Source organism: Ostrea edulis, chromosome 10 (genome assembly GCF_947568905.1).
Source record: "Ostrea edulis chromosome 10, xbOstEdul1.1, whole genome shotgun sequence".
Taxonomy (NCBI): domain Eukaryota; kingdom Metazoa; phylum Mollusca; class Bivalvia; order Ostreida; family Ostreidae; genus Ostrea; species Ostrea edulis.
The window spans coordinates 4,649,853-4,674,730 of NC_079173.1; the positions used below are offsets into that span (position 1 = coordinate 4,649,853).

Genomic DNA, 24,878 nt, shown 5'->3' on the forward strand with positions numbered 1-24,878 from the left:
ATTGAACAGTGAATGTTCTTTAGCGTGCCACACCTACTGTGACACGGGGCATCCGTTGTTAAGGTCATCTCAGAGGACCCGTCACGATCAAACCGAGCGTTTGGCGATGGAACTGTCACTACCTGTTTTAAGGTAGCTTATGAAAGGTGTAGATAACGAACAGTAATCAATCTCAGAACTCCTACAAGCAATACAAAATAGATAGTTGGGCAAACACGGACCCCTGTATTGTTAAAATATAAAACGTCGTCGTTCGTCGATATAATTTACTTTAATGCATGAATATGTAATTCAGGTGCTTGGAATAACATGAAAATATTCATTACTATGATATGAATCTTCGTTCATGTTGAAATATTTCCATATGATCTGAAGAGTTGAGGTATTTTTCCTGGTGTGGACCTTAATCACAACATGAATGAATCGAATAGTTCTTAAACATTTATTGTAATGGAACTAATCTATTGCAATAAAGCATGTCAGAAATAGTCTTTGTTTACAGACATAAGTGACAGAAATGTATGTTTCTGTAGGAGATAATAAGCTTTCAAGGAAAATAAAAAGATAACTACACATTTAATAGACTACAACAATTTTTTGCCCTTCTTTCTATTCTTTTTCGTTTTGCGAGCCACAAATGCTTTAAAGGTTTGGAGTATATCCCGCTTGATGGCAATGTCTTGTCTCGTTAACTCCAGCATCTCCTTCTGTATAGATAGAAGTTCAGATGGGTCCCCTGTAATAGATTTAAAAACAACAGGCATATATATAAAGGATATATCAAATTACACTTCAAATAACAGTCATGCATGCTTACAAAACACCCCCATATACTGTAAACCAACTTTTAGTCGCGGTTACTTTATTTCGCGATGGTAAACTACTTCATGGTGAATAATTTTCGCAATTGAGCATATAACCAAGAAATAACCAACATTTAGGGACGGGTTCGTGACGAGAAATACTCGCGATGAGGTTCACACACGCAAATACAAGTTGGTTAGCAGTGTGTACAGAATGTATCAAGTTACACTTCAAATTAAAATGTTGCATACTTACAACAAACATAATTTCAATAAATTCGTTTAGTTTCTTATTATACACTAAGTTAATGGATTATCATTTAGTTCTTAAGATAGTTAGCCCCTCGGAATTTGAACATATACAATTTGTACAATGGAGATAAAGTCAATTCAAAAGTTTGTAAAGGACTACATTTGGTGAAGGATTGATTGATTGTGTATGTATATTATTTAACGTCCCTCTCGAGAATATTTCACTCATGTATTGTTTTAAACTCTCAATTTCTATATGATGACTTTTCCGTACGCTAAGTATATAATATGTCATTATTTATTTCCAATGTGCAAACAATAAACTTTTTATAACTATATTCTTCGTTATTTTCACCCTTCTTTTATAACTATATTCTTCGTTATTTTCACCTTTCTTTTATATCTATATTCTTCGTTATCTCCTTTCTTTTAAGACATGGATATTCATGTCATGACAGTGGTTGGTTTGATTTGCTTATGTGATGTTGACGTTAACAGGCAAATTGAGTTTATGCATATGAAGATAACGAACACTGATCAATCTTAGAGCTCTTTTAAGTAATACAAAATAGAGAGTTGGGCAACCAAGGATCCCTGTATATACCAGATGTGGGATCAGGTACCTAAAAGGAGTAAGCATCCCCTGTCGACTGGCCATACCCGCTGTGAACCCTATATCTTGATCGGGTAAATTATCCGTAGTCAAATTCAGTATACCAAGAACGATCTAACAGTCGATATGAAACACGTCAGACAGCATTGTACCCAATAATAGGTTGCATTGGCAAATTAGGTTGTTATAAAGGTCATAGAATTTGTGAAATGCTGGCTTTAAACGAGACTTTTGAAACGTCTGCACTATCAACGAGTTTGTTAGTAGCCTTTCCCGATTTAAAGATATGATAAAACTATAAAACCGAAGTGCACACATCTTTAATCCTTGAGTTGATCAATAAATACCCCCCTCCCCCAGGAGACATATAATGAAGTTAAAACATGGGTGAAATACCTCTCAAGTTCTCCTTTGTATTAATGATTTCTTTCTTGAAAGCAATATGGATATAACTCATTAGAATGATTAATATTATAGATTTTTAAAACAGAATATTTGTTAGGCATTTTTCACCCTCCAACAAATCATTCTCACTTGATTTCTTCCTGTTGATCTAGATGTACTCTGCATGGTTGTTGATTGCAATTTTGGACTTCTATTTGTTTAGAATGTATCATGATGTATGTTATAAGAGGATAGTTGGTTGTAAATTGTTCGAAGACCCGTTCGACAATTTTTCACTCATATGGAGACATCACCATTGTCGGTAAAGGTCTGTGTATATGTGTGTGTTTCTGTGTATGACAAAATTATTTATCATTGTCATTCTCTAATGTTTATCCATGTAATAAGGAAACATTAATATCCTTATATATTTTAGATATATTTACGTATAGTCCCGTGGGGATCTGGGTTAAAATTGGTCCTCAGTAGTCCGTGCTTGTTGTAAGAGGCTACTAAATGGGGCGGTCCTTCGAATCGTACAACAAAATCCGCGGTACCGTGTCACAGCAGCTGTGGTACGATAAAGATCCCTCCCGAGCTCAATAGCCGTACGCGCCGAGCATAGGCCTAAATTCTGCTGCCCTTCTTCGGCAATGGTGACGTTTCTAAATGAGTGAAAAATTCGCGAGCGGGACGTTAAACAATATACAAAGTACCAAAGAATCTGCATCGATAGAGGTTGTGATGGAATTATAATCTAGATAACAATGGATGTGTATATCTGTATGCGCAGATCGATTAATAAGACCATACTTTACCAGAGGGAGGTGTGTCGATCCTTACTTGAAATTTATAATTCACAATCAAAATTGCAAAGTTAAAATGAAAACAGCATAGATAAATGAATACTAACCCGGAACGGTAACTTTAGTGTTCTTTGTGCCTGTAACGGTGATTACTGGACGAGCAGTGCTGGCGTCTGTAGTGGTAAAGCTGTAGTTGCTACTGGTGACATTGGTGACTGCACTTGTAGTGTTGAGATCTGAACCGGTAGTGGAGACTGAAAAGAAAGAGCAGTGAATATTTCATATATTGCATGAGTTATGAAATTGATTACTGTTCATTATCCTCACCTTCAAATTCATTGGGTTCATGGAATGAAGTAATATTGCTATTGATGTTTAGTGTGTAGGGTCAATAGAATCCTTCGTTTACCTTTTGCTTTTTGTATGTAAGGTGAAGATAACGAACAGTGATCATTCTCATAACTCCTATAAATGTAAAGATTACGAACAATGATCAATCACATAACTCCTATAAAGATTAAAATGTCATAACTCCTATCAAGGTGAAGATAACGAACAGTGATCAATCTCATAGCTCCTGTAAAGGTGAAGATAACGAACAGTGATCAATCTCATAACTCCTATAAAGGTGAAGATAACGAACAGTGATCAATCTCATAACTCCTATAAAGGTGAAGATAACGAACAGTGATCAATCTCATAACTCCTACAAAAGTGAAGATAACGAACAGCGATCAAACTCATAACTCCCATAAAAATGAAGATAACGAACAGTAATCAATCTCACAACTCCTATAAAGGTGAAGATAACGAACAGTGATCAATCTCATAACTCCTATAAAAGTGAAGATAACGAAATGCAATCAAACTCATAACTCCTATAAAAATGAAGATAACGAACAGCAATCAATCTCATAACTCATATAAAGGTGAAGATAACGAACAGTGACCAATCTCATAACTCCTATAAAGGTGAAGATAACGAAAAGTGATCAATCTCATAACTCCTATAAAAGTGAAGATAACGAACAGTGATCAATCTCATAACTCCCATTAAGGTGAAGATAACGAACAGTAATCAATCTCATAACTCCCATTAAGGTGAAGATAACTAACAGTGATCAATCTCATAACTCCTATAAAGGTGATTATAACGAACAGTGACCAATCTCATAACTCCTATAAAAGTGAAGATAACGAAAAGTGATCAATCTCATAACTCCTATAAAAGAGAAGATAACGAACAGTGATCAATCTCATAACTCCTATAAAGGTGAAGATAACGAAAAATGATCAATCTCATAACTCCTATAAAAGTGAAGATTAGGAACAGTGATCAATCTCATAACTCCTATAAAGGTGAAGATAACGAACAGTGATCAATCTCATAACTCCTATAAAGGTGAAGATAACGAACATTGACCAATCTCATAACTCCTATAAAGGTGAAGATAACGAAAAGTGATCAATCTCATAACTCCTATAAAAGTGAAGATTACGAACAGTAATCAATCTCATAACTCCTATAAAGGTGAATATAACGAACATTGACCAATCTCATAACTCCTATAAAGGTGAAGATAACGAAAAGTGATCAATCTCATAACTCCTATAAAAGTGAAGATTACGAACAGTGATCAATCTCATAACTCCTATAAAGGTGAAGATAACGAACATTGACCAATCTCATAACTCCTATAAAGGTGAAGATAACGAAAAGTGATCAATCTCATAACTCCTATAAAAGAGAAGATAACGAAGTGATCAATCTCATAACTCCTATAAAGGTGAATATAACGAACAGTGATCAATCTCATAACTCCTGTAAAGGTGAAGATAACGAACAATGATCAACCTCATAACTCCTATAAAGGTGAAGATAACGAACAGTGATCAATCTCATAACTCCTATAAAGGTGAAGATAACGAACGGTATTCAATCTCATAACTCCTATAAAGGTGAAGATAACGAACGGTGATCAATCTCATAACTCCTATAAGCACTACGAAATAGGGAGTTGGACAAACACGGACCCCCGAACATACCAGAGGTGGGATCAGGTGCCTAGAAGTAGTAAGCATTCCCTGTCGACCGGTCACACCGCCGTGAGCCCTATATTCTGATCATGTCAACGGAGTTATATACAGTCAAAATCAGTGTGCCAAGAACGTCTTAACAATCGGAATGAAACACGTCAGATAGCATTTGATCCCGTGATGATGTTTTATTTTAATGTCCGCTTTAAAGTTGAAGGAAACATGTAGGCGCTAAATTACTTTGAATTTTCCTTTGAAAATCTGTCATCCGCTGATAGATTTTCTTGTCTATATCTCAGTTTTGAACGATGACAATGACAACTCCTTGACAATGCACTATATTTTCCTTTATTCTTTTAAAATGAGAAAACTGGCATTGAAAAACTCATTTGTTTCTTATCAGAATGTATGAAATTCCTGATATATTCACGTTTCATATACTCTCTTTTAAAATAAGGAACACAGAATATCATAATACGAAGATTTAGAAAGTAGCAACTACTTTCTAAATCTTGATTTTCTATATGACTAGAAATTAGAAGTTTTGTTTTGCAAAACGAACGCTGACATGCAGGTGAGATTTGGTATATATACTTCAGAGTAAGACCAGATATATGTGTTTGAAGTCAAAGTCAGTGACACGGGTTTGGATGTATGGTCAGGTGTTGGTGTTTGATTTCAAGGGTAGATATTTATTTGAAGTTAATGCATGGTATATATTTTCATGTTAAGGGCATGTAAAAACGTGTTAATGCAAATGAAAACATAAGAATAAAACTGAACCAATATTTTTGTATCGAAATCAATTAACACATTCAACGATCAAAGATTACAGTAAAAATACCACAGTAACTTTAGTAAATGAAAGGTGAAGATAACGTACAGTGATCAATCTCATAACAAATTTACATTAAATCGATGAAACGCAAAGATAACGAACTCAACATATGTCACTGGGTATCTTATCGTGTGAATGTCTCCCTGCTGATGTTGTTCTGTTGATGTCTGTTCTCCACATTATATAGGAATGTCATAATGAACACTATATAGAACATGGTCAATGTATACATGCTCACACCTTGCACCATGATGTATTTTGATTATTTCATCTGCATAGGAACGCCTTAACTTACACGTTTGTGCAGTCACTTAGAGACAGGAAATTATCTGTGTAATCATACAGAACTTAACAATTCAATATATATATATATATAGACAGTGTGTGACGCAGTCACTTAGAGACAGGGACTGATCTGTGTAATCATACAGAACTTAACAATTCCCTATATATAGACAGTGTGTGACGCAGTCATTTAGAGACAGGAAATTATCTGTGTAATCATACTAAACTTAACATTTCCATATATAGACAGTGTGTGACGCCATATATGTAGATGTTGATAAATGTCATAGAATTGACAAAGAAAGTAATTGTTATGTTAGTTGAACCCGTTAAACTTTGATGAATTTGAAATACTAACGAAGGACTCAATGGATTTAAGGTGTCCCATAGAAAAACAAAGTAAAATAGATGCATAAAATGGTCTTTTAATTTTAGTGTTTTATATGGACAGTATTTGATGAAAAATATCCGAGAACGAAACGACGTTTAAACCGATACCCAGTAGGCTTCCATATATTTCCATCCAGGCATGTGTTTATCATCACGAGACTATCACGTGGCATTATATATTTAGAACCAACAAAAATTATGTGATAATTGCAAAAGTGCAACGATTTCGGTTAAATGCAGGCCGACCCTTTTAATATTGAAAAAAAAAAAAAGCCTACTTTACATTAACTGAAAGGTCTTTGGAGCAAGTTTTCCGATAAAAGAAAGGAAGTTTGAAATGCATATTATGCAGCATATTTCATAATTTTCGAGAGCATGCAAGAGATTATCAGATGCGGAAAGAGGTTTATTTTTGTGTCAGAAGTGTCTGATATATCAATGAAATGTAAAGATAACGAACAGTGATCAATCTCATAACTCCTATAAGCAATACAAAATAGATAGTTTGGCAAACACGGACCCCTGGACACACCAGAGGAGGGATCAGGTGCCTAAGAGGAGTAAGCATCCCCTGTCGACCGGTCACACCCGCCACGAACCCTATATCCTGATCAGGTAAACAAAGTTATCCGTAGTCAAAAGATTAGTAACTATACCAGTGAACATGGCTGATTTAGAATAGTAACTATAATAAAAACAATGTCTGATTTAGAATAGTAACTATAATAAAAACAATGTGTGATTTAGATTAGTAACTATATTAGAGAATATGATCGTTGTGAAAACCAGACTAGTGTCTGTATCCTCAAGGATAAATACCATACCTGGATCACAAACTATGTCTTGAAGTATAAAGTCCTTCAGCAATATTTCTTTCAAACTGAGAGGGTTCTGACATGAGGGTTCTTCGCCCTTCCAGTATGGTTCTAACTGCAATTGTCTTGTTTTTGCAAAGCGCATAAAGGCGAACATTTCGCAATCACAACGTAGAGGGTTGTTTTCTATAGTACTGGAGAAAACAATAACAAGAATTATTAGTCTATAGTAAACATGAATTATTTATCTATAGTAAACATGAATTATTAATCTATAGTAAACATGAATTATTATTCTATAGTAAACATGAACTATTAATCTATAGTACTGGAGAAAACAAACAACAAGAATTATTTATCTATAGTAAACATGAATAATTAATCTATAGTAAACATGAATAATTAATCAATAGTACTGAAGAAAACAAACAACAAGAATTATTAATCTATAGTTAACATGAATTATCAACATATAGTAAACATAAATTATTAATCTATAGTAAACATGAATTATCAACATATAGTAAACATGAATTATTAATCTATAGTAAACATGAATTATTATTCTATAGTAAACATGAATTGTTAATCTATAGTACTGGAGAAAACAAACAACAAGAATTATTTATCTATAGTAAACATGATTAATTGATCTATAGTAAACATGGATTATTAATCTATAGTAAACATGAATAATTAATCAATAGTACTGAAGAAAACAAACAACATGAATTATTAATCTATAGTAAACATGAATTATCAATCTATAGTAAACATGAATTATTAATCTATAGTAAACATGAATTATTAATCTATAGTAAACATGAATTATTAATCTATAGTAAATATGAATTATTAATATATAGTACTGGAGAAAACAAACAGCATGCATTATTAAATGATTAATTTGAGAAATGTTTTTATGAAGAAAATGGAGCACCGTATCACCATTTGATGGTCGTGTTTGGGGGAGAGATTAGTGCTGGTATGGTTACTGCCCAGTCATTGTATCCATTCAATGACCTACACCATTGTGGTACAATGTGACAAAAGAATGAGAAGAAGGTAGATAGGTCAACATGTTACGGGATCAATATATACTCCTTATGTAAAACGTATACGGTACCAATTTTGATGCACCAGATGCGCATTTCTGCAAATAATGTCTCTTCAGTGATGCTCAACCGAAATCTTTGAAATCCGAAATAACAATAAACTTGTAAGCACTATTTTAGGGGAAAACAGAGTGTCAAAAAACTGGAGCCGAATCCGTCTAAGGATAAGATCTATGTATGAGGAAGATAATCCTTAATTTTGAAATGATTTTCTAAATTTTACCACAGCAATTAAATATGCATCTGTATTTTCAAGCTAGTAGCGAAGTACTTAGCTACTGGGCTGTAAAGAACCTTGGGGACTAACAGTCCAGCAGAGGCCTCGACCCAAGGGTCATATTGTAAAATTTACACGGTACCAATTTTGATGCACCAGATGCGCATTTCGACAAATAATGTCTCTTCAGTAATACTCAAGCGATATATACAGCTTGAAAATACGGATGCATATATACACCTTATCTGCAATGAATATGTGGGATATTGTTACAATTGACTATTTCGTTATTTTCTACGAATGACAAAATTTAAAACTTTATGATGCTGAGATGATAATAGAAACATTTATCTCTTTTGTAAAAGAAATCGTTTAATCATAGAGAGGATTGATTTGTTTGAAAAGGGGCAATTTTCATATAGTTATAGATATATAGTTAATTTTCATGGAGAAAATTTGACATTGGTAGGACTTATAATAACCCGAATTCAAACAATTGATGCCCAATCACTAACTGGCAATTTTTTTTCTCACGAGAGGAATGAGAAAAACACATTTCAGTCACATTTTCCTGAAATATTGGAAAACGCGTTAAAATCTACCCACGGTACGAGAAAAAGTTGAAATGTACACGTGTGTCCAGGGGTCTGTGTTTGCCCAACTATCTATTTTGTATTGATAACGAACAGTGATAAATCTTATAACTCCTAAAATCAATACAAAATCAATAGTTGGGCAAACACGGACCCCTGGACACAACAGAGGTGAGATCGGGTGCCTAGGAGGAGTAAGCATCCCCTGTCGGCCGGTCACATCTGTCGTGAGCCCTATATCCTCATCAGGTAAACGGGGTTATTCTTCGTCAAAATCAGTGTGTCAACAACGGTCTAACAATCGGTATGAAACACGTCAGACAGCATTTGACCCAATGATTAGTTGTATTGACGTTTCTTCAAAACATGGTCCACCGGGGTGTGATGGGACCACAGTAGATTATCAAAGTTTTGTATGCTGATAGATGAGAAAGATATCTAACAAATATTGCTCTCAAGAATCACTGGGCTAGAAAAGAGGAATGTTTTCTGTAATATAACTGCTTGAAATCTCAACTGAGGCTGACAGTTTTACATGTTATTATAAAGGAAAGCACTTTCCAAATTTTCTCAAGAATTGATCGTTTGACTGTTTATTTCAGGTCCCGTCGATAACCCCCCTCCCCCATATTGAGACGTCACCAGCTGTAGGTGAAGAACCACAAATGTAGACCTATGCTTAGCGCTCAGAGCCGCAGTAATAAGGTTTTTTTATCGTGTCAACGCCCGCAGCGACACTGGACCTCCGTTTTTAAGGTCATATCCGAACGACCCGCGATTTTCACTTCAGTTCTAGATGCCGAGTATCTGGCGAACGAACAATCAGTACCTGTTTTAACATCTTAGGTTTGAAGCGGACGTCATGGCACTGAGCGGAGATCGAACGCACGACCTCCCGGTTATAAAGCGAACGTTCTACCACTGAGCCTCCGCGACCGGTTTGAGGAAATTTATTATGAAATATTCCTTACATGCTGTTTGACATGTTTCATACCGATTGATAGGCCGTTCTTGGCACACTGATTTTGACTCCGTTTACCTGCTTATTCCTCCCTGGCACTTGATCCAACCTCTGGTATGTCGAGGGGTCTGTGTTTCCCCAACTCTCTATTTTGTATTGCTCATAGGAGTTATGAGATTGATCACTGTTCGTTATCTTCACATTTGATATATTAAATCGAATTTCAAATCTTGATATTCAAAGGTAAGGTTAGGCTTAAATAGAGGATAAGAGTTTTTGTATGGGAATGTACAGGAAATAAATTGAAACAACAGATTTCAAATTAAATCCAATCCAAATGGAAATATATCCATGGTGTGTGTATTAAATCTGTCTGCACCTGTGACTATATATAGAATACATGTAACTTTTGAGAGGCAAATGATAGGGATTTGATATTCTATATGTGTATTAATGGATCGTTTCTATTGCAACAAAGTGTATAACCTTGTTACATTGATTTTGGATTACCCTACTTTCAAGAATTTTTTTTTTATATTCATCATCTTTTGAAGTATTTAAGGAAATGCGTTCATAATTTGTATGAAGATTCCTTGTGGTAAGGCCACCTATTTAGTACATGATATATGACCTTGTAATCTTGACTTTGGAGTTTGAGTCAACTTATAAACTATCAATTTACGATTAACTTCTGAATAGAGAGAATAGTGCTATCATGTGGCATAATACATTCTTTTTTCGTATCAATTTATGACCTTGAACTTGTACTGAACATTTCAGCTAGGGTTGACATACGATGTATGTAAATTCATTGTAGCAAGACCTTTTAGGTTTTACCCTGATGCTTGACTATATGACGTTGACTTTGAAGTTTGACCTACCTTGAAGAGAAAACAAATCGTGAATTCAATATTTCCTGAACTACTTAAGGTATATTTTTCATTATCGATATATTTAATTTTTCCTGCAAGTCCTTGTAACCTTGTTTGGGTTACGTTTAAGAACATTTAACATATCGGTTATCTTCTAAACTATTTAAGGAAGATTTTTCAAAAAATATTTTGTATATATATTCTTTGACAAAATCTTGTGATACATGTACCACGATGTTTAACCTGTTGGCCTTGATCTTGGAAAATTACCTACTTTTGAAAAAGTCTGAACTATTTGATATCCCCCACACTATGTAAGGCAAAACTTTCATATTCGGTATATAGATTTTTCATGACAAAACCTTTCATTTCATACCATGATCTATGACCTTGTTCCCAGCACCGCAAGTTCATGTTAGTAATATTGATGTTGAGACAGCCTTATTTACGTGAATTGATCTTCAGTTATAGTGTGAGCCTTTGCAATTTTACATGAAAATAATTGGGCTCTCATATTTCATAAGCTTGTGGCAAACATATATTGATTGTACCAAAGGTTTGAACCTTGTGTCCCAGACCACGCAGTTTGACTGGTTTTAAAGAAATTAACCTAATCAATATATCCTAAACTATTTAAGGAAAATTTTGCATTTTTGTATATATATTTCATATGGCAAACACTTCTGATACCAGTGTTAGAATTTTCATTTTCTTTAACATGACGTCGAAAATCACGAGTTTGTGTCAGCACACCTCATATTCCCTTACACACATCATAGTGGCATTGATACGATACAAAAGAGCTTGTTCTGCGTATGATCAGTGTTTAAATCAAAACAGGATACTGAAAAACAAGTTCATGTTACAGGGGTTACAATAGTATCGTTTAAAGTAATCATTTCTAAAATTTCATAGTCGTTATAGCAATATAGTTTGCCAATACAGCCTTCTAATGGGTCAAATACTGTCTGACGTGTTTCATAGCGATTGTTTGGCTGTTCTTTGTGTATTGATTTTAACTACGGATTCCTCAGTGCACCTGATCGAGATGTGACCAGTCGACAGGGGATGCTTACTCGATAATAATGAAACCCTATAACATCCCATTCTTTGTCATACACAGAACACGCTTTTGTACATCGAATCGGTTGAGAGACATAAACACGATAATGGAATAGTGCTACATAAATATAGTGAGTTTGACGTTAGGAAAGTTGACATCTATAATTGTAAGCAGAAATACATATCATACGGATGTCAAAAAAGCAAACAAAAACCACTTACATAGAATATAGTTTCAACAATCCACCAAATATCTCGTGCTGTAACGCTGTTATTCTATTTCCATTCAGGTATCTAAATCAGAAAGATTGAGATTAGCATCAAATTATCAAAATCGCATTTCTCTTTGTTGAGGTTTATTATTCTCTTTCACTAAAAACTAATGTTTATCAAGACAAGTTATTGAGTTAATTGTCATTATTCCATTGCCACCCATAGCTAACTGAAGGAGTTCCTAATTAATGTGATCAATCCCGCAGAATTCTGCTGCTTCATAAAATGTAAGTAACAAAAAAATATTATATCGCAAAACACGTAGCTGTTTTCTCTTACTGAAACCTATTTAATCATCTATCGCTGTAAACACAAGATAATTTATGAATGTCTTAAACAACCTCAGTAGTGTATGAAAATGAGTTCTACAGATTTCGATTTCTAATTGTTAAAGGGGCATGGACACGATTTGAGCTGAACATTTTCAAATTGTATTTCATTTTTATTGTTTACAATGCTTAACTTAAGTATTTCAAATGGTCAACCAAAATTTGAATATCAGTTGTTGAGTTATAAGTGATATAAGCGGGACACGACCTACCGCGATGGTAGTGCACGCTGACTTATCAAAATATGAACGTGTACAATGAACAATTTGAATAAAATCATGTTGCACTCAGATTTATCCACAGCCAGTGTCATTTTATCTATCAAATATAGTATCAATGACGCGAAGCGTAATAATCAAGCAATTATAACTGTTGCCAAAAACGATACTAAATGAATTTATTAAGTCCCTATCATCAATCCATAGATATTCTTCTGGGGAATCATATAGATATAGGGATATACGAAGTGAGAGAAAGATACACGGACATAATGCTGGTTATCTGTAATACGAACCATGCTTTAACAGTTTGACATTTAAACCTTCTTGAACACATACTTCCTCAATTCACCTTTAATTTATATGTCATTGTTCGTTATCTCAGTATCCCTTGTTTGTTGTAAGAGGTGATTGAATGGGGAAGTCCTCTCAATGAGACCGTAAAGATCGAAGTTCCGTGTCACAGCAAGTGTGGCACACAACAAAATTATCGGATCCTTGGGGTTCCGACCCCCTCCCTGCTCAATGGTTATAAGCGCCAAGCATAGGGTTAATTTTGCAGCCCTTCACCAGCAATGGTGACGTCTCTACATGAGTGAAAAATTCTCGAGGGACTGTAAACAATACTCAGTCAATCTTTTCTCCATACAGTAATGTAATATACAGAGATACTTACAGAATCCGTAGATTCACCAAAGCTTTAAAGATCCCATCCGGTAATGTTGTTATCTGATTGCCCTTCAACCTTCTGAATAACAAAAACATTTTAATTTATCAACAATGATTTGTTTGAAACACATTTACCAATAATGATATGTAAATATTGTCCGGAATAAGATCGAACAATCGACAGTGGATGCTCAAACATCATCGGCACCTGATCCCACCTCTGGTATATCTAAATGTCCGTGTTTGCCAAACTCTTTATTTTGTATTGCTTATAGGAGTTATGAGAGTGATCAATTTCCCATGTTTCAATATTCCATTATCCCATGCATATGATGTTTATATCCCTCCACTGATTCCATATGTAAGAGCTTGTTCTGCGTATAATCAGTTTTTAAATCGAGGCAATCTACAGTCAAACAAGATTGAAGTCAGCATTTCAAAAATTCTAGTTAGCATTTTGCAAATTATATGGTCGTTGTAACAATCTAGTTTGCTTTCTGACCTGTTTCATACCGATTGTTAAGCTGTTCTTGAGAATACAAAATAGATAGTTGGGCAAATACGGACCCCTGGACACACCAGAGGTGGTATCAGGTGCCTAGGAGGAGCATGTAACCCCTGTCGACCGATCGCATAAACGGAGTTACCCGTAGTCAAAATCATTGTGCCAAGAACGACGCAACAATAGGTATGAGACACGTCAGAAAGCATTTGACCCAATGATAGGTTGTATTGGCAAACTAGATCGTTATAATGACCATAAAATTTGCAAAGTTCTGACTTCAATCGAGACTGTTGAAACCACTGTACCATCAACATGTTTGTCAGTAGCTTACCTCGATTTAAAAAGTGACCATAAGCAGAACAAGCTTTTGTGTATGGAATCAGTTGAGAGATATAAACACCATATGCAGGCGAATAGTCTCAATGAATGGATATTGTTCAATTGTCATACACGTACAAAATGTACGTACAATTATACAGAGATACTCACAGTTCAGTCAGATTCAATAAAGTGTCAAAGATTCCATCCGGCAAGCTTCTTATTTTATTTTTATCAAGGGACCTGAATAATAGAAAATTTATATTGATTTAGATATCAGCACTGGATTGTAGTAGTCGATAGCAATGACAAGGTGTATATAACGAATAGTTATCAATCAAATAACTCCTATAAAGAATTTAAAAAAGGATTTTGGTGGATCCCTCGATACACCAATGATGAGATTATGAACCTAGGAGGCGTAAGCATTCTCTTTCAACCCAGTTGAAATTATACTATTTTTTGTTTGTAATCAAATTCGTAAACTACATCACCTTCCCTTATCGATATGTTAAGTTGCCAAAACAATTTTGATCAATACTCTTTTTGTTGGGAGGATATCTGTATCTGCACGATGAAAGGTGAAGATAACGAACAGTGATCAATCTCATAACTCCTATAACCAATACAAAATAGAGAGTTGGGCAAACACGGACCCATGGACACACCAGAGGTGGAATCGGGTACCTAGGAGGAGTGATCATCCCCTGTCAACCGGTCACACCCGCCGTGAGCACTATATCTTGATCAGGTAAACAAAGTTATCCGAAGTCAAAATCAGTGTGCCAAGAACGGCCTACCTCCGTTTACCTGATCATGATATAGGTCTCAAGGCGGGTGTGACCGATCGATTGGGTATGCTTACTCCTCCTAGGCATCTGATCTCACCTCTGGTGTGTCCAGGGGTCCGTGTTTGTCCAACTATCTATTTTGTATGACTTATAGGAGTTATGAGATTAATCACTGTTCGTTATCTTCACCTTTATAGGAGTTATGAGTTGCCTTTACCTTTCACTTACCTGGTACATGTATACGATACATGCTATAAAATTTTGACATTAAAACGTTTTCGATAGCGTATTTTGTAAATGTGCCCTAAATATTTAGATCATTGTTTTTACTTCTTCATGTAGGTATTATTTAGTTGTCATACAAGGAAATACAATTCATATAGAAATACTTACAGTTTCTGCAGATTCACCAAAGCGTCAAAGGTCCTATTCGGTAATGTTTTTATTCCATTGTAGGACAAGTGTCTGAATAATAAAGATATTTTCATTGAACTTAATTCATCAAATTGCTATGTTTAAAATTTTAAAATCGCGGTCCATATAACATTGAAGATAATCATTATCAAATGCATATTAGCGTAAGAGGTGAAATATACCATGATGAAAGTGTTTACAACAGTATACAGGGACTATGCTGTAGAATTTGCCTCATATAATTAGCTAGTATATATATCGTAGATCTTCGCCAATTTAATGTTAATAATAATTGTCATTCTGAATTATTTTACATTGCGAATCAATCACAGATAGTTTTAGCTAGAGCAAGCGTCCCTGCCGTGATCCCTATATCTTGATCGGGTTAACGGAGTTATCCATTGTAAAACTCAGTCTGCTAAAAATCGCCTAAGAATTGCCATGAAACATGTTATACAGTATTTGACCCAATGATAGGTTGTACCGGCAAACTAGATCGTTATAACGACCATAGAATTTGCGAAATGCTGTCTTTCAACGAGACTGTTAAAACTTCTGTAATATTAACTTGTTTGTCAGTAGCCTGTCTCGGACTACCATTTCATAATACATAAAATAAAATTTGCGTATCGAATCAGTTGAGAGCCATAAAAAAACGTATGTAATGGATTATCGCTGCATAAATGTGAGAAGCAGACGATGGAGAGGATGGGTTGTTAGTTTGTTGTTAATACTTATATTCAATAAAGATACAGTTGTATCTAAGTACGCTGATTTCGTGTCACAAAAAATAAAACTTCCATTTGGTATATTGGCACGATATATTTGGTCATGAAAGGTGTGGGGGTCAGGTGCTTAGAAGGAGTAGGCATCCCCTGTCGACCGATCACACTCGCCGTGAGCCCAGTATCTTCATCAGATAAACGGAGTTATCCGTAGTCAAAACCAGTGTAATAAGAACGGTCTAACATTCGATATAGAAAATGTAAAACAGCATTTGACCCACGGCGGATGTGACTGGTTGACACACACACCTGTCCCACCTCTGGTACACGTATACCCAGGAGTCCTTGTTTACCCAATTCTCTATTTTGTATTGCTTATAGGAGTAATGAGATTGACAATTGTTCGTTATCTTCACCTTCCACATATGAATTCGGAAATATACCTATTAGTTTTTGCTCGACGTTTTGCTGAGCCCAGGTTCAGTACCACTAAACAAAATGTTCTGCATCACAAGCAATTTCATAGTATATTTAACATTATATATCATTTCTAAGTTGAATGTTTTACCCCCATTCATATAATGAAATCAGTAATACCTCCACGTGACTGAAAATTGTAAAACCGTGTGCACTTTGACTTATCACAGCCATTTTGACCTGTGTAATTGCCCCAAAGAATGAAGGACCCATAATGATTTAAAGACTCAAATACTAATTACATCAATATTAATTCATTATATTACATGAATTATGTTAATGTAGAAATTGACATGAAATTATGTTCGATTAAATTCGTTCATACTAGATGGCTTGTGCAGGCTTTTGAGTGTCTATCAAAACAAAACTGATCTGATCAAAAGTGCATTTACAACTGTTGGCATTCAAATGTGTGCACGCTGAGGTGTGTGATTACACATACTAATACTGATTGCCAATGATGATTGGATGCCAATTTGTACATATTTGATGCAGTTTCGTTTTGAAAAACGAGATTACGAAATCGTTTATAAATGTACTGAATTCATAATGAAGATTATTTCATTCATTTGATTTTTTATACAATTGAGAATATAGCGAAAATAAAATGCAAGCGAGTATTTCCCCTTTGCAGTAACGGTAACACACAATGGTTTATCAAAATCCAACGAACTTGTACAGAAAATCATAAACTTAAGTTGTAATCAGCTTAAGTTATATTCAGATAAAGTTATATTCAGTTTAAGCCCCCGCAATGTGGAGTGTGAGGATCATGCTATAACAAATGCTGAGAACAGAGATAATTGTCATTTTGAGCAGTTTCTTAATGGAAGTATAAAATGATGGGAAAAAAGAGATCTAAAATTGATTCTGTATCACTTACACAGTCATGTAGAGCATACTATAATATTCTAGAAATTTGAATATTGTTAATTATGAATTAGGTTTGATATTCAGATACTACTGTTGATATACAGAATGGTACATGAAGTACCCACTTATTTATCAATAACTATCTGGCACAATATATCAATGGGTGTTGATGACATATTTCCTAAAAATATCATAAAATATACTTACAGTTCCCGCAAATTCACCAAATTGTCAAAGATTCCGTCCGGTAAAGTTGTGATGTAATTGCTTCCAAGAGATCTGAGTAATAAAGATATTTTGATTAACTTTTGCAATGTAAGATCTTTTCAGCTTAATTAAAACCAGTTTCCGATAACAAATATAATAGCAATGATGTGGAGCATAATGATCAAGCAATTGTAATTATTGAAAACAGAGATCATCATTATTTTACTAAGACATTTAAGGGGACCATATAGTGATAGAGAGATAAAGAGAGAAATAAAGGGGGTTGATATACCGATTGTTAAGCCGTTCTTGGCACACTGATTTTGACTGCGGATAACTCCGTTTACCTGGTCAGGATATGGGGCTCACGGCGGGTGTGACCGGTCAACAGGGGATGCTTACTCCTCTTAGGCACCTGATCACACCTCTGGTGTGTCCAGGGGTCCGTGTTTGCCCAACTATCTATTTTGTATTGCTTGTAGGAGTTATGAGATTGATCACTTCGTTATCTTCGCCTTGCATAAATGTAATTTGTATGTCCCTTACACTCTGGTTTTCCTTACAAGTTTATTGTTACATGTATTTCGAATTTCCAAACTTTCGGCTTGAACATCACTGAAGAGACATTATTTGTCGAAATGCGCATCTGGTGCATCAACATTGGTACCGTTCAAGTTTTACATTATGACCCCTGAGTCTAGGCCTCTGCTGGTAGACTGTTAGTCCCCAAGGGTCTCTACAGCCCAGTAGCTAAGTACTTCGTTACTAGCTTGAAAATACGGATGTAAATTTAATTGTTGTGATGAAATTTAGAAAATCATTTGAAGTTAAGGATTATCTCCCTCATGCATAGCTCTTATCCTTGGACGAATTTGGCTCCACTTTTGATGCACCAGATGCGCATTTCGACAAATAATGTCCCTTTAGTGATGCTCAACCGAAATGTTTGAAATACGAAATAACAACAAACTTATAAGACCGTATAAGTTTTACATCGTGATATGATACATTTCACGATTTCAAATTATCTAGTCATCTAGAAAAAACTTACAGTTCACGTAAGTTCACCAAGTTGTCAAAGATTCCGGCCGGTATCGTCCTTATTTTATTGTTACTCAGCCTTCTAAATAATAAAGATATATCGATTAACCTGATTTCATGAACGACATATTGAAATACACTGCTGTTAATAAAATTTGAAAATCTTAATCCCAATACTTCATATCAAATAATTCTTTATTGGAGGTCGGGTAAAAGTCATCATGACCAATAGTCATTAGTGATACATTTATAACACTGTACATTCTCCAAGTCAAATTTTTAGAAATAATCCCTTTGCGCAGTCTTGTTTCTACGCGCTATTTTTGAAATGTTTAAGAACATCTCCTAGAATTTTTTATCGGGATATACATTAATTAAAGACTATGTAAATAGGGGTCTGCCATCTGAGCTGGATATACAAGAAACATTAATAAAACGTGCTTCCCATCATCACACATTCTCTCTCTCTCTCTCTCTCTCTCTCTCTCTCTCTCTCTCTCTCTTCATTACTTGTAATTAGATGAAGTGTATGCATGCAACACGTATATTTTGATTTTTGTCTGTGAGAGATTTAAAATAACTTACATATTACAAGTGTCCGTGGGGATATTGCCCGGTACTACGCTCAGTCCAATCCCATAACAATTAACATCAGTTCCATTACAGTAGGGCGACCTACTGCAGCTACACTTGTCAGGACAGGCGCCTGTTCCCTGGCTGTACAACACAGAGAGCACGACAGACAACCACACCACCAGCTGCATCGTTAGAATGTGAGGGAGAGTACTGCTACTCTACACTAAATAAGAGCAAGAGCAAAATTACCCATCTAACGACTTGACCTTGCACTTCATCTGAAGTAATAAATTGTGTCAGCACACGCGTGTTCATCGAACTTGTCATTTTATACAGACTTTTTGTAGCCAACGTGCAACAAGAACTGCCCAATAGTCCTAATGTGAAACATAAACAGCGTACAATAGTGCTAATGTGAAACATAAACAGCGTACAATAGTCGTTATGTGAAACATAAACAGTGTACAATAGTCGTTATGTGAAACATAAACAGCGTACACTTATCCTAATGTGAAACATAAACAGCGTACAATAGTCCTAATGTGAAAGATAAACAGCGTACAATAGTCCCTATGTGAAACATAAACAGCGTACAATACTCCTACTGTGAAGCATAAACAGTGTACAATATTCGTTATGTGAAACATAAACAACGTACAATAGTCCTAATGTGAAACACAAACAGCGTACAATAGTCCTAATGTGAAACATAAAGAGATTACAATAGTCCTAGTGTGAAACATAACGTTATTGTGAAACATAAAGAGATTACAATAGTCCTAATGTGAAACATAAACAGTGTACAGTAGTCCTAATGTGAAACATAAAGAGATTACAATAGTCCTAATGTGAAACATAAACAGTGTACAGTAGTCCTAATGTGAAACATAAACAGTGTACAATAGTCCTAATGTGAAACATAAACAATGTACAATAGTCATTATGTGAAACATAAAAAGCGTACAATAGTCCTAATGTGAAACATAAACAGCGTACAATAGTTCTAATGTGAAACATAAACAGTGTACAATTATCCTAATGTGAAACATAAACAGTGTACAAAAGTCGTTATGTGAAACATAGTCAGTGTACAATAGTCCTAATGTGAAACATAAACAGTGGACAATTATCCTAATGTGAAACATAAACAGTGTACAAAAGTCGTTATGTGAAACATAGTCAGTGTACAATAGTCCTAATGTGAAACATGCAAGGTGAAGATAACGAACAGTGATCAATCTCATAACTCCTACAAGCAATACAAAATAGATAGTTGGGCAAACACGGACCCCTGGACACACCAGAGGTGGGATCAGGTGCCTAGGAGGAGTAAGCATCCCCTGTTGACCGGTCACACCCGCCGTGAGCCCCATATCCTGATCAGGTAAACGGAGTTATCCGCAGTCAAAATCAGTGTGCCAAGAACGGCTTAACAATCGGTATAAAACACGTCAGACAGCATTTGACCCAATGCGAGGTTGTATTGACGAACTAGATCGTTATAACGAACATAAAATTTGCGAAATGCTGACTTCAATCGAGACTGTTGAAATCCCTGTACCATCAACTTGTTTGTCAGTAGCTTACCTCGATTTAAAAACTGACTATACCCAGAACAAGCTCTTGCATATCGAATCAGTTGAGATATATAAACACCATATGCAGGTGATAATGGAATATTGCTACATAAATGTGGGAAGTTCACGATGGAGAAGCTGAAATCATCCCGTTTGTCATACAGTTGAGTTGTCAGTTTGCCGTTAATGTACAATAGTCTTTATGTGAAACTTTAGTATTTATTTAGTTTTCAGTTAAGAGTTTTTGATTTGTAATTTATTTCTTTTTATTTTTCTCTCTTATTTTTGTTTTTGTGAGCTCTATTATTTGAAAATATGTCAATGGATTTTCGTGACAGGGCTGAAAGATCTCCATCTGAACTCGACAGGTATTTTCCCGATGTTTAATACGTTGCTTATTACGTAGGATATGGACTTTCCCGATTATTAGAGGGTCAGTTGTCGAAAACTATTTCAGATATCAACGTCCGATTGTAGAATCGCATTCAAATTTCTTTATTGCAAATAGCGCCGGAGTTTGGTAGGGTTCGAAAAAGATTCGCATTCATAGGAAGTTACTCCAATATATGTTTCTTCTTATGAGCGGTATACGTCATCAATATGCATTACTGGGTATGGTGTATTGAAATTGCAGTTCTGACAATAATCTTAATTTAGTTGTCAATTAAAACCATGCGACAAACTAATGTAAATTCACCACCATCAAGCTTTTTACGTTTTGGTGCTCGCCGTTTGCTGGGTCCTGATTGAGCTACACGGGAAACCCCGTTTGATATGCACATATCCTTTTTCGATATTCCTCAGTTTTCGTACTGTTTCCGATTATCCTGCTACATAGATTGCCAATCTAACTAAAATACAAATCTCTCAAATAGGGAAAGCACATGCGCTATTTATGAAAATATATCTTTTAAACAATTGTAGAACTAGAATTATAGGCGGCGGATCCAAATCTTGAAGTGGAAGTCTGCAATAAAACAAAGAGAAATCCCGCGGTAAGTACGGGTTTTGATGAGATCGCGTTGCATGTTCCCATATTTTACTAAAACACTGAACATGTGTGTATCCATATTCTAAACATTAGATAGCTGCAGAACTGTAGCTCTCTGAAAAAATATTTTTGACATAACAGAGGGCTACAGGTCCACCCCTTCTAAAAACCTTCGATTTACGGCGCACAAAAAGCTGCGCACGGTTGAGGCCTTATATCGTTGCATTTTTGAGTTACTGTCTCATAAATTTGATATCAAAAAATTCTTAACATATTTTCCTACTATACTTGTGTCTAAACATACCTTCAAATATTCATTAAAGCCCCATATGACCTGAAAACTCCCAGCTTCAAATGAATTCGTTTGTTGACGTAGCCATGTTAGGTAGCCGGTCAATTCGAACCCTGTTGTTGTTGGTATCTATTCATAAAATTAGTCATATGCTATGTATTCACTCTTCATTTATTATCAATACGAATAATTTATAGAAATAAAAAAAAAATAAGTTTTTCTAAGGGTAAAATAAGCTCTTGATTCATGAAAATGTTACAAAATTCATCAAAAGTCCTTAAAACTCGTGTGGCAGGGATGGAGACTGGACCAAACTAATGAAAGCCGCACTGCCGTGAGTTTAGCTGTTTGAATTTTTATTAAAGGCACTAGGATAATATATTATTCAAAATATTTAGCTAAAATATTTGTGGGGAAATTAGTTCACATCTAGACGTTATTATGCAAGTATGGAAATTAACCGGGATTCGAATTGACCGGCTACCTAACATGGCTACGTCAACAAATAATACAGTTCTGCAGCTAAACATTTGATTGAAACACTCGTCTCTGAAGACATGTGTTAATTTAAATATATTTTATTGAGGAACTCAAAAGAATCTGACAATAGGCGTAGCCTCCCAAAGATACTGGTTACTTAAGATATTGAGTACTTGAGAGAGAGAGAGAGAGAGAGAGAGAGAGAGAGAGAGAGAGAGAGAGAGACAGACAGAGAGACAGACAGAGAGATAGATGAAGATCTGTTGGTGACGTTTGTATATACATGTGCATAGTGATAACAATAATGTGGGGTTCAGGTTACAATCAGTCCTCAGTACCCCTTGCTTGTCTTAAGAGGCGACTAAATGGGGCGGTCCTTCGGATGAGACCGCAAAACTGAGGTCCCGTGTCACAGTAGTTGTGGCACGATAAAGATTCCTCCCTGCTCAAAGGCCGTAAGCGCCGAGCATAGGTCTAAATTTTGAAGCCCTTCGCCGGCAATGGCGACGTCTCCATATGGGGTAAATATTCTAGAGCGCGATGTTTAACCATATATAATCAATCAATCAATCAATACTTATAGAATTTCAGTATAGTTAATCAGATTATTAAAGTAATACTCTTTTCTTTAGACTACCCAGGATAACCCGTCTCTTTCTCTTTGGTCCTTCCAAACGTGTACATTTTAGTATGTTCCCCTTTAAATGCTACATTTATTTTCGACAAGTGATTTTTATTAACGGCTTCTACTCAAGATAAAGGAATATCATAAATCGAAAATGCAACCCCCCCCCCTTTTTTTTTATATTTTAGGAAATTAGGATACAAGTATTAAATTGACAGTGTCAAAACTGCTTGATGGATTGTTATTTTCAGAAGTTGACACAGAGGAAATTTCGCAATCTCAAGTTTTGTATTCGTTAAGATGCTTTAAAAGAGGGTACTTAGCTTAATGAATATCGGCACTTACGATGGTGACTCAAAATACACGGGCATTCACCTAACTCTCCTCGACACGTGTTTTATTCGGGACATCTCTGCACTAATTGCCACCATGGTGTTGGTTTTCTTGGGCATCTTTAAATGCGCCTATTTTGTTGTGACTTGAATTGAAATAATGAAATTCTTGCAATGACAAGATATAGCCAAATTAAAAAAGACATGGCAACCAATTAACATTGAATTTAAGATCTAAAATGTGCTATTTTTCTGTTTTCAATTAAAATTTCTTTACCAAATAGTATAATTTGTTAGATAATACTCTTTTACCTCTTTACCCCATAAGCTTCCCTTGTGTAGGTTTTTATAACACTAGTACCCCCTTTTGTACAAAGATCTAGAAAATGCAAGTTCACAAAATCAAGTCTATCTGGCCAAAAATTAACACAGACAATATTATTTTTAAATGTTTTTTAATAGAATTTTAGATTAATTCCTACTGAATATACTGATATGCAATATGACTTTGTTTAGGACATGATAAAACCTCGCACGCCTTACCTTAAATTTGTTGAAATTTGAAGGTGATTTCGATGACATCCGTCAATTACCAAGTGTAGAATTAAAGCCAAATTCCCTTACAAATACAGTTACGCCGTACAAATAAAGTAAAAGCCATCACAAGCTTTGTCAGCTGGAACCAATATATCATTCTTATCTAATTCTTCTTTCTAATTGGTTCGCCTAACACAGAAGGATTGATGCCATGACTTGTGTTTTAATGTATATAATACGTGCTCTTTAATAACCTCAATATTTTTATCCATTCTGAGAAAATGCCAAATTCATTTTCATGTTTCGCCATCTTTTAGTTTTACTCTGTTGATTGTAAATTGCATTTAATTTAATCAATTCTAAATAATAAGAAAAATATTTTATTTTAATTTATTTTGAAACCAGTAACAGAACAAAAGTTTATTTTGAACCTAGAAGTAAGCATATAGTATGTATACTATACAGCAGTGTCTGTATAACGACTAGAATCGACTGTGACTAGACTACTGACTGCGAAGAACAGTGGTTCCAGATGCATAGTCTGCATTTGCCATTTTATATTGTTTTACTCGGGGTTTGCCTAAT

At 35.2% G+C, this 24,878-nt stretch overlaps 1 protein-coding gene across 1 annotated transcript; it reads right to left on the minus strand.

The window, feature by feature from the left end:
* Positions 1-428: 428 nt before the first annotated feature.
* On the minus strand, positions 429-24,376 carry LOC125666543 (slit homolog 2 protein-like). Its single transcript, XM_048899688.2, has 11 exons — positions 24,300-24,376; positions 19,469-19,682; positions 18,894-18,965; positions 17,843-17,914; positions 15,540-15,611; positions 14,527-14,598; positions 13,540-13,611; positions 12,266-12,337; positions 7,233-7,417; positions 2,966-3,112; positions 429-736 (listed from the first exon to the last, which is right to left on the minus strand). The coding sequence occupies exons 2-11, from the start codon at positions 19,645-19,647 to the stop codon at positions 585-587; spliced, it is 1,095 nt and encodes a 364-aa protein (XP_048755645.1). The 5' UTR covers positions 19,648-19,682; positions 24,300-24,376; the 3' UTR covers positions 429-584.
* Between the last annotated feature and the right edge of the window lie 502 nt (positions 24,377-24,878).

Excerpts from the sequence above, each read along its gene's own strand:
- LOC125666543 (XM_048899688.2), bottom strand. The coding sequence starts at position 19,647 with ATGCAGCTGGTGGTGTGGTTGTCTGTCGTGCTCTCTGTGTTGTACAGC. Across the intron at positions 17,915-18,893 it reads TTGGTGAACTTACGTGAACT|ATCTCTTGGAAGCAATTACA; the intron begins GTAAGTTTTTTC and ends TTTATTACTCAG. Across the intron at positions 14,599-15,539 it reads TTGGTGAATCTGCAGAAACT|GTCCCTTGATAAAAATAAAA; the intron begins GTAAGTATTTCT and ends TCTATTATTCAG.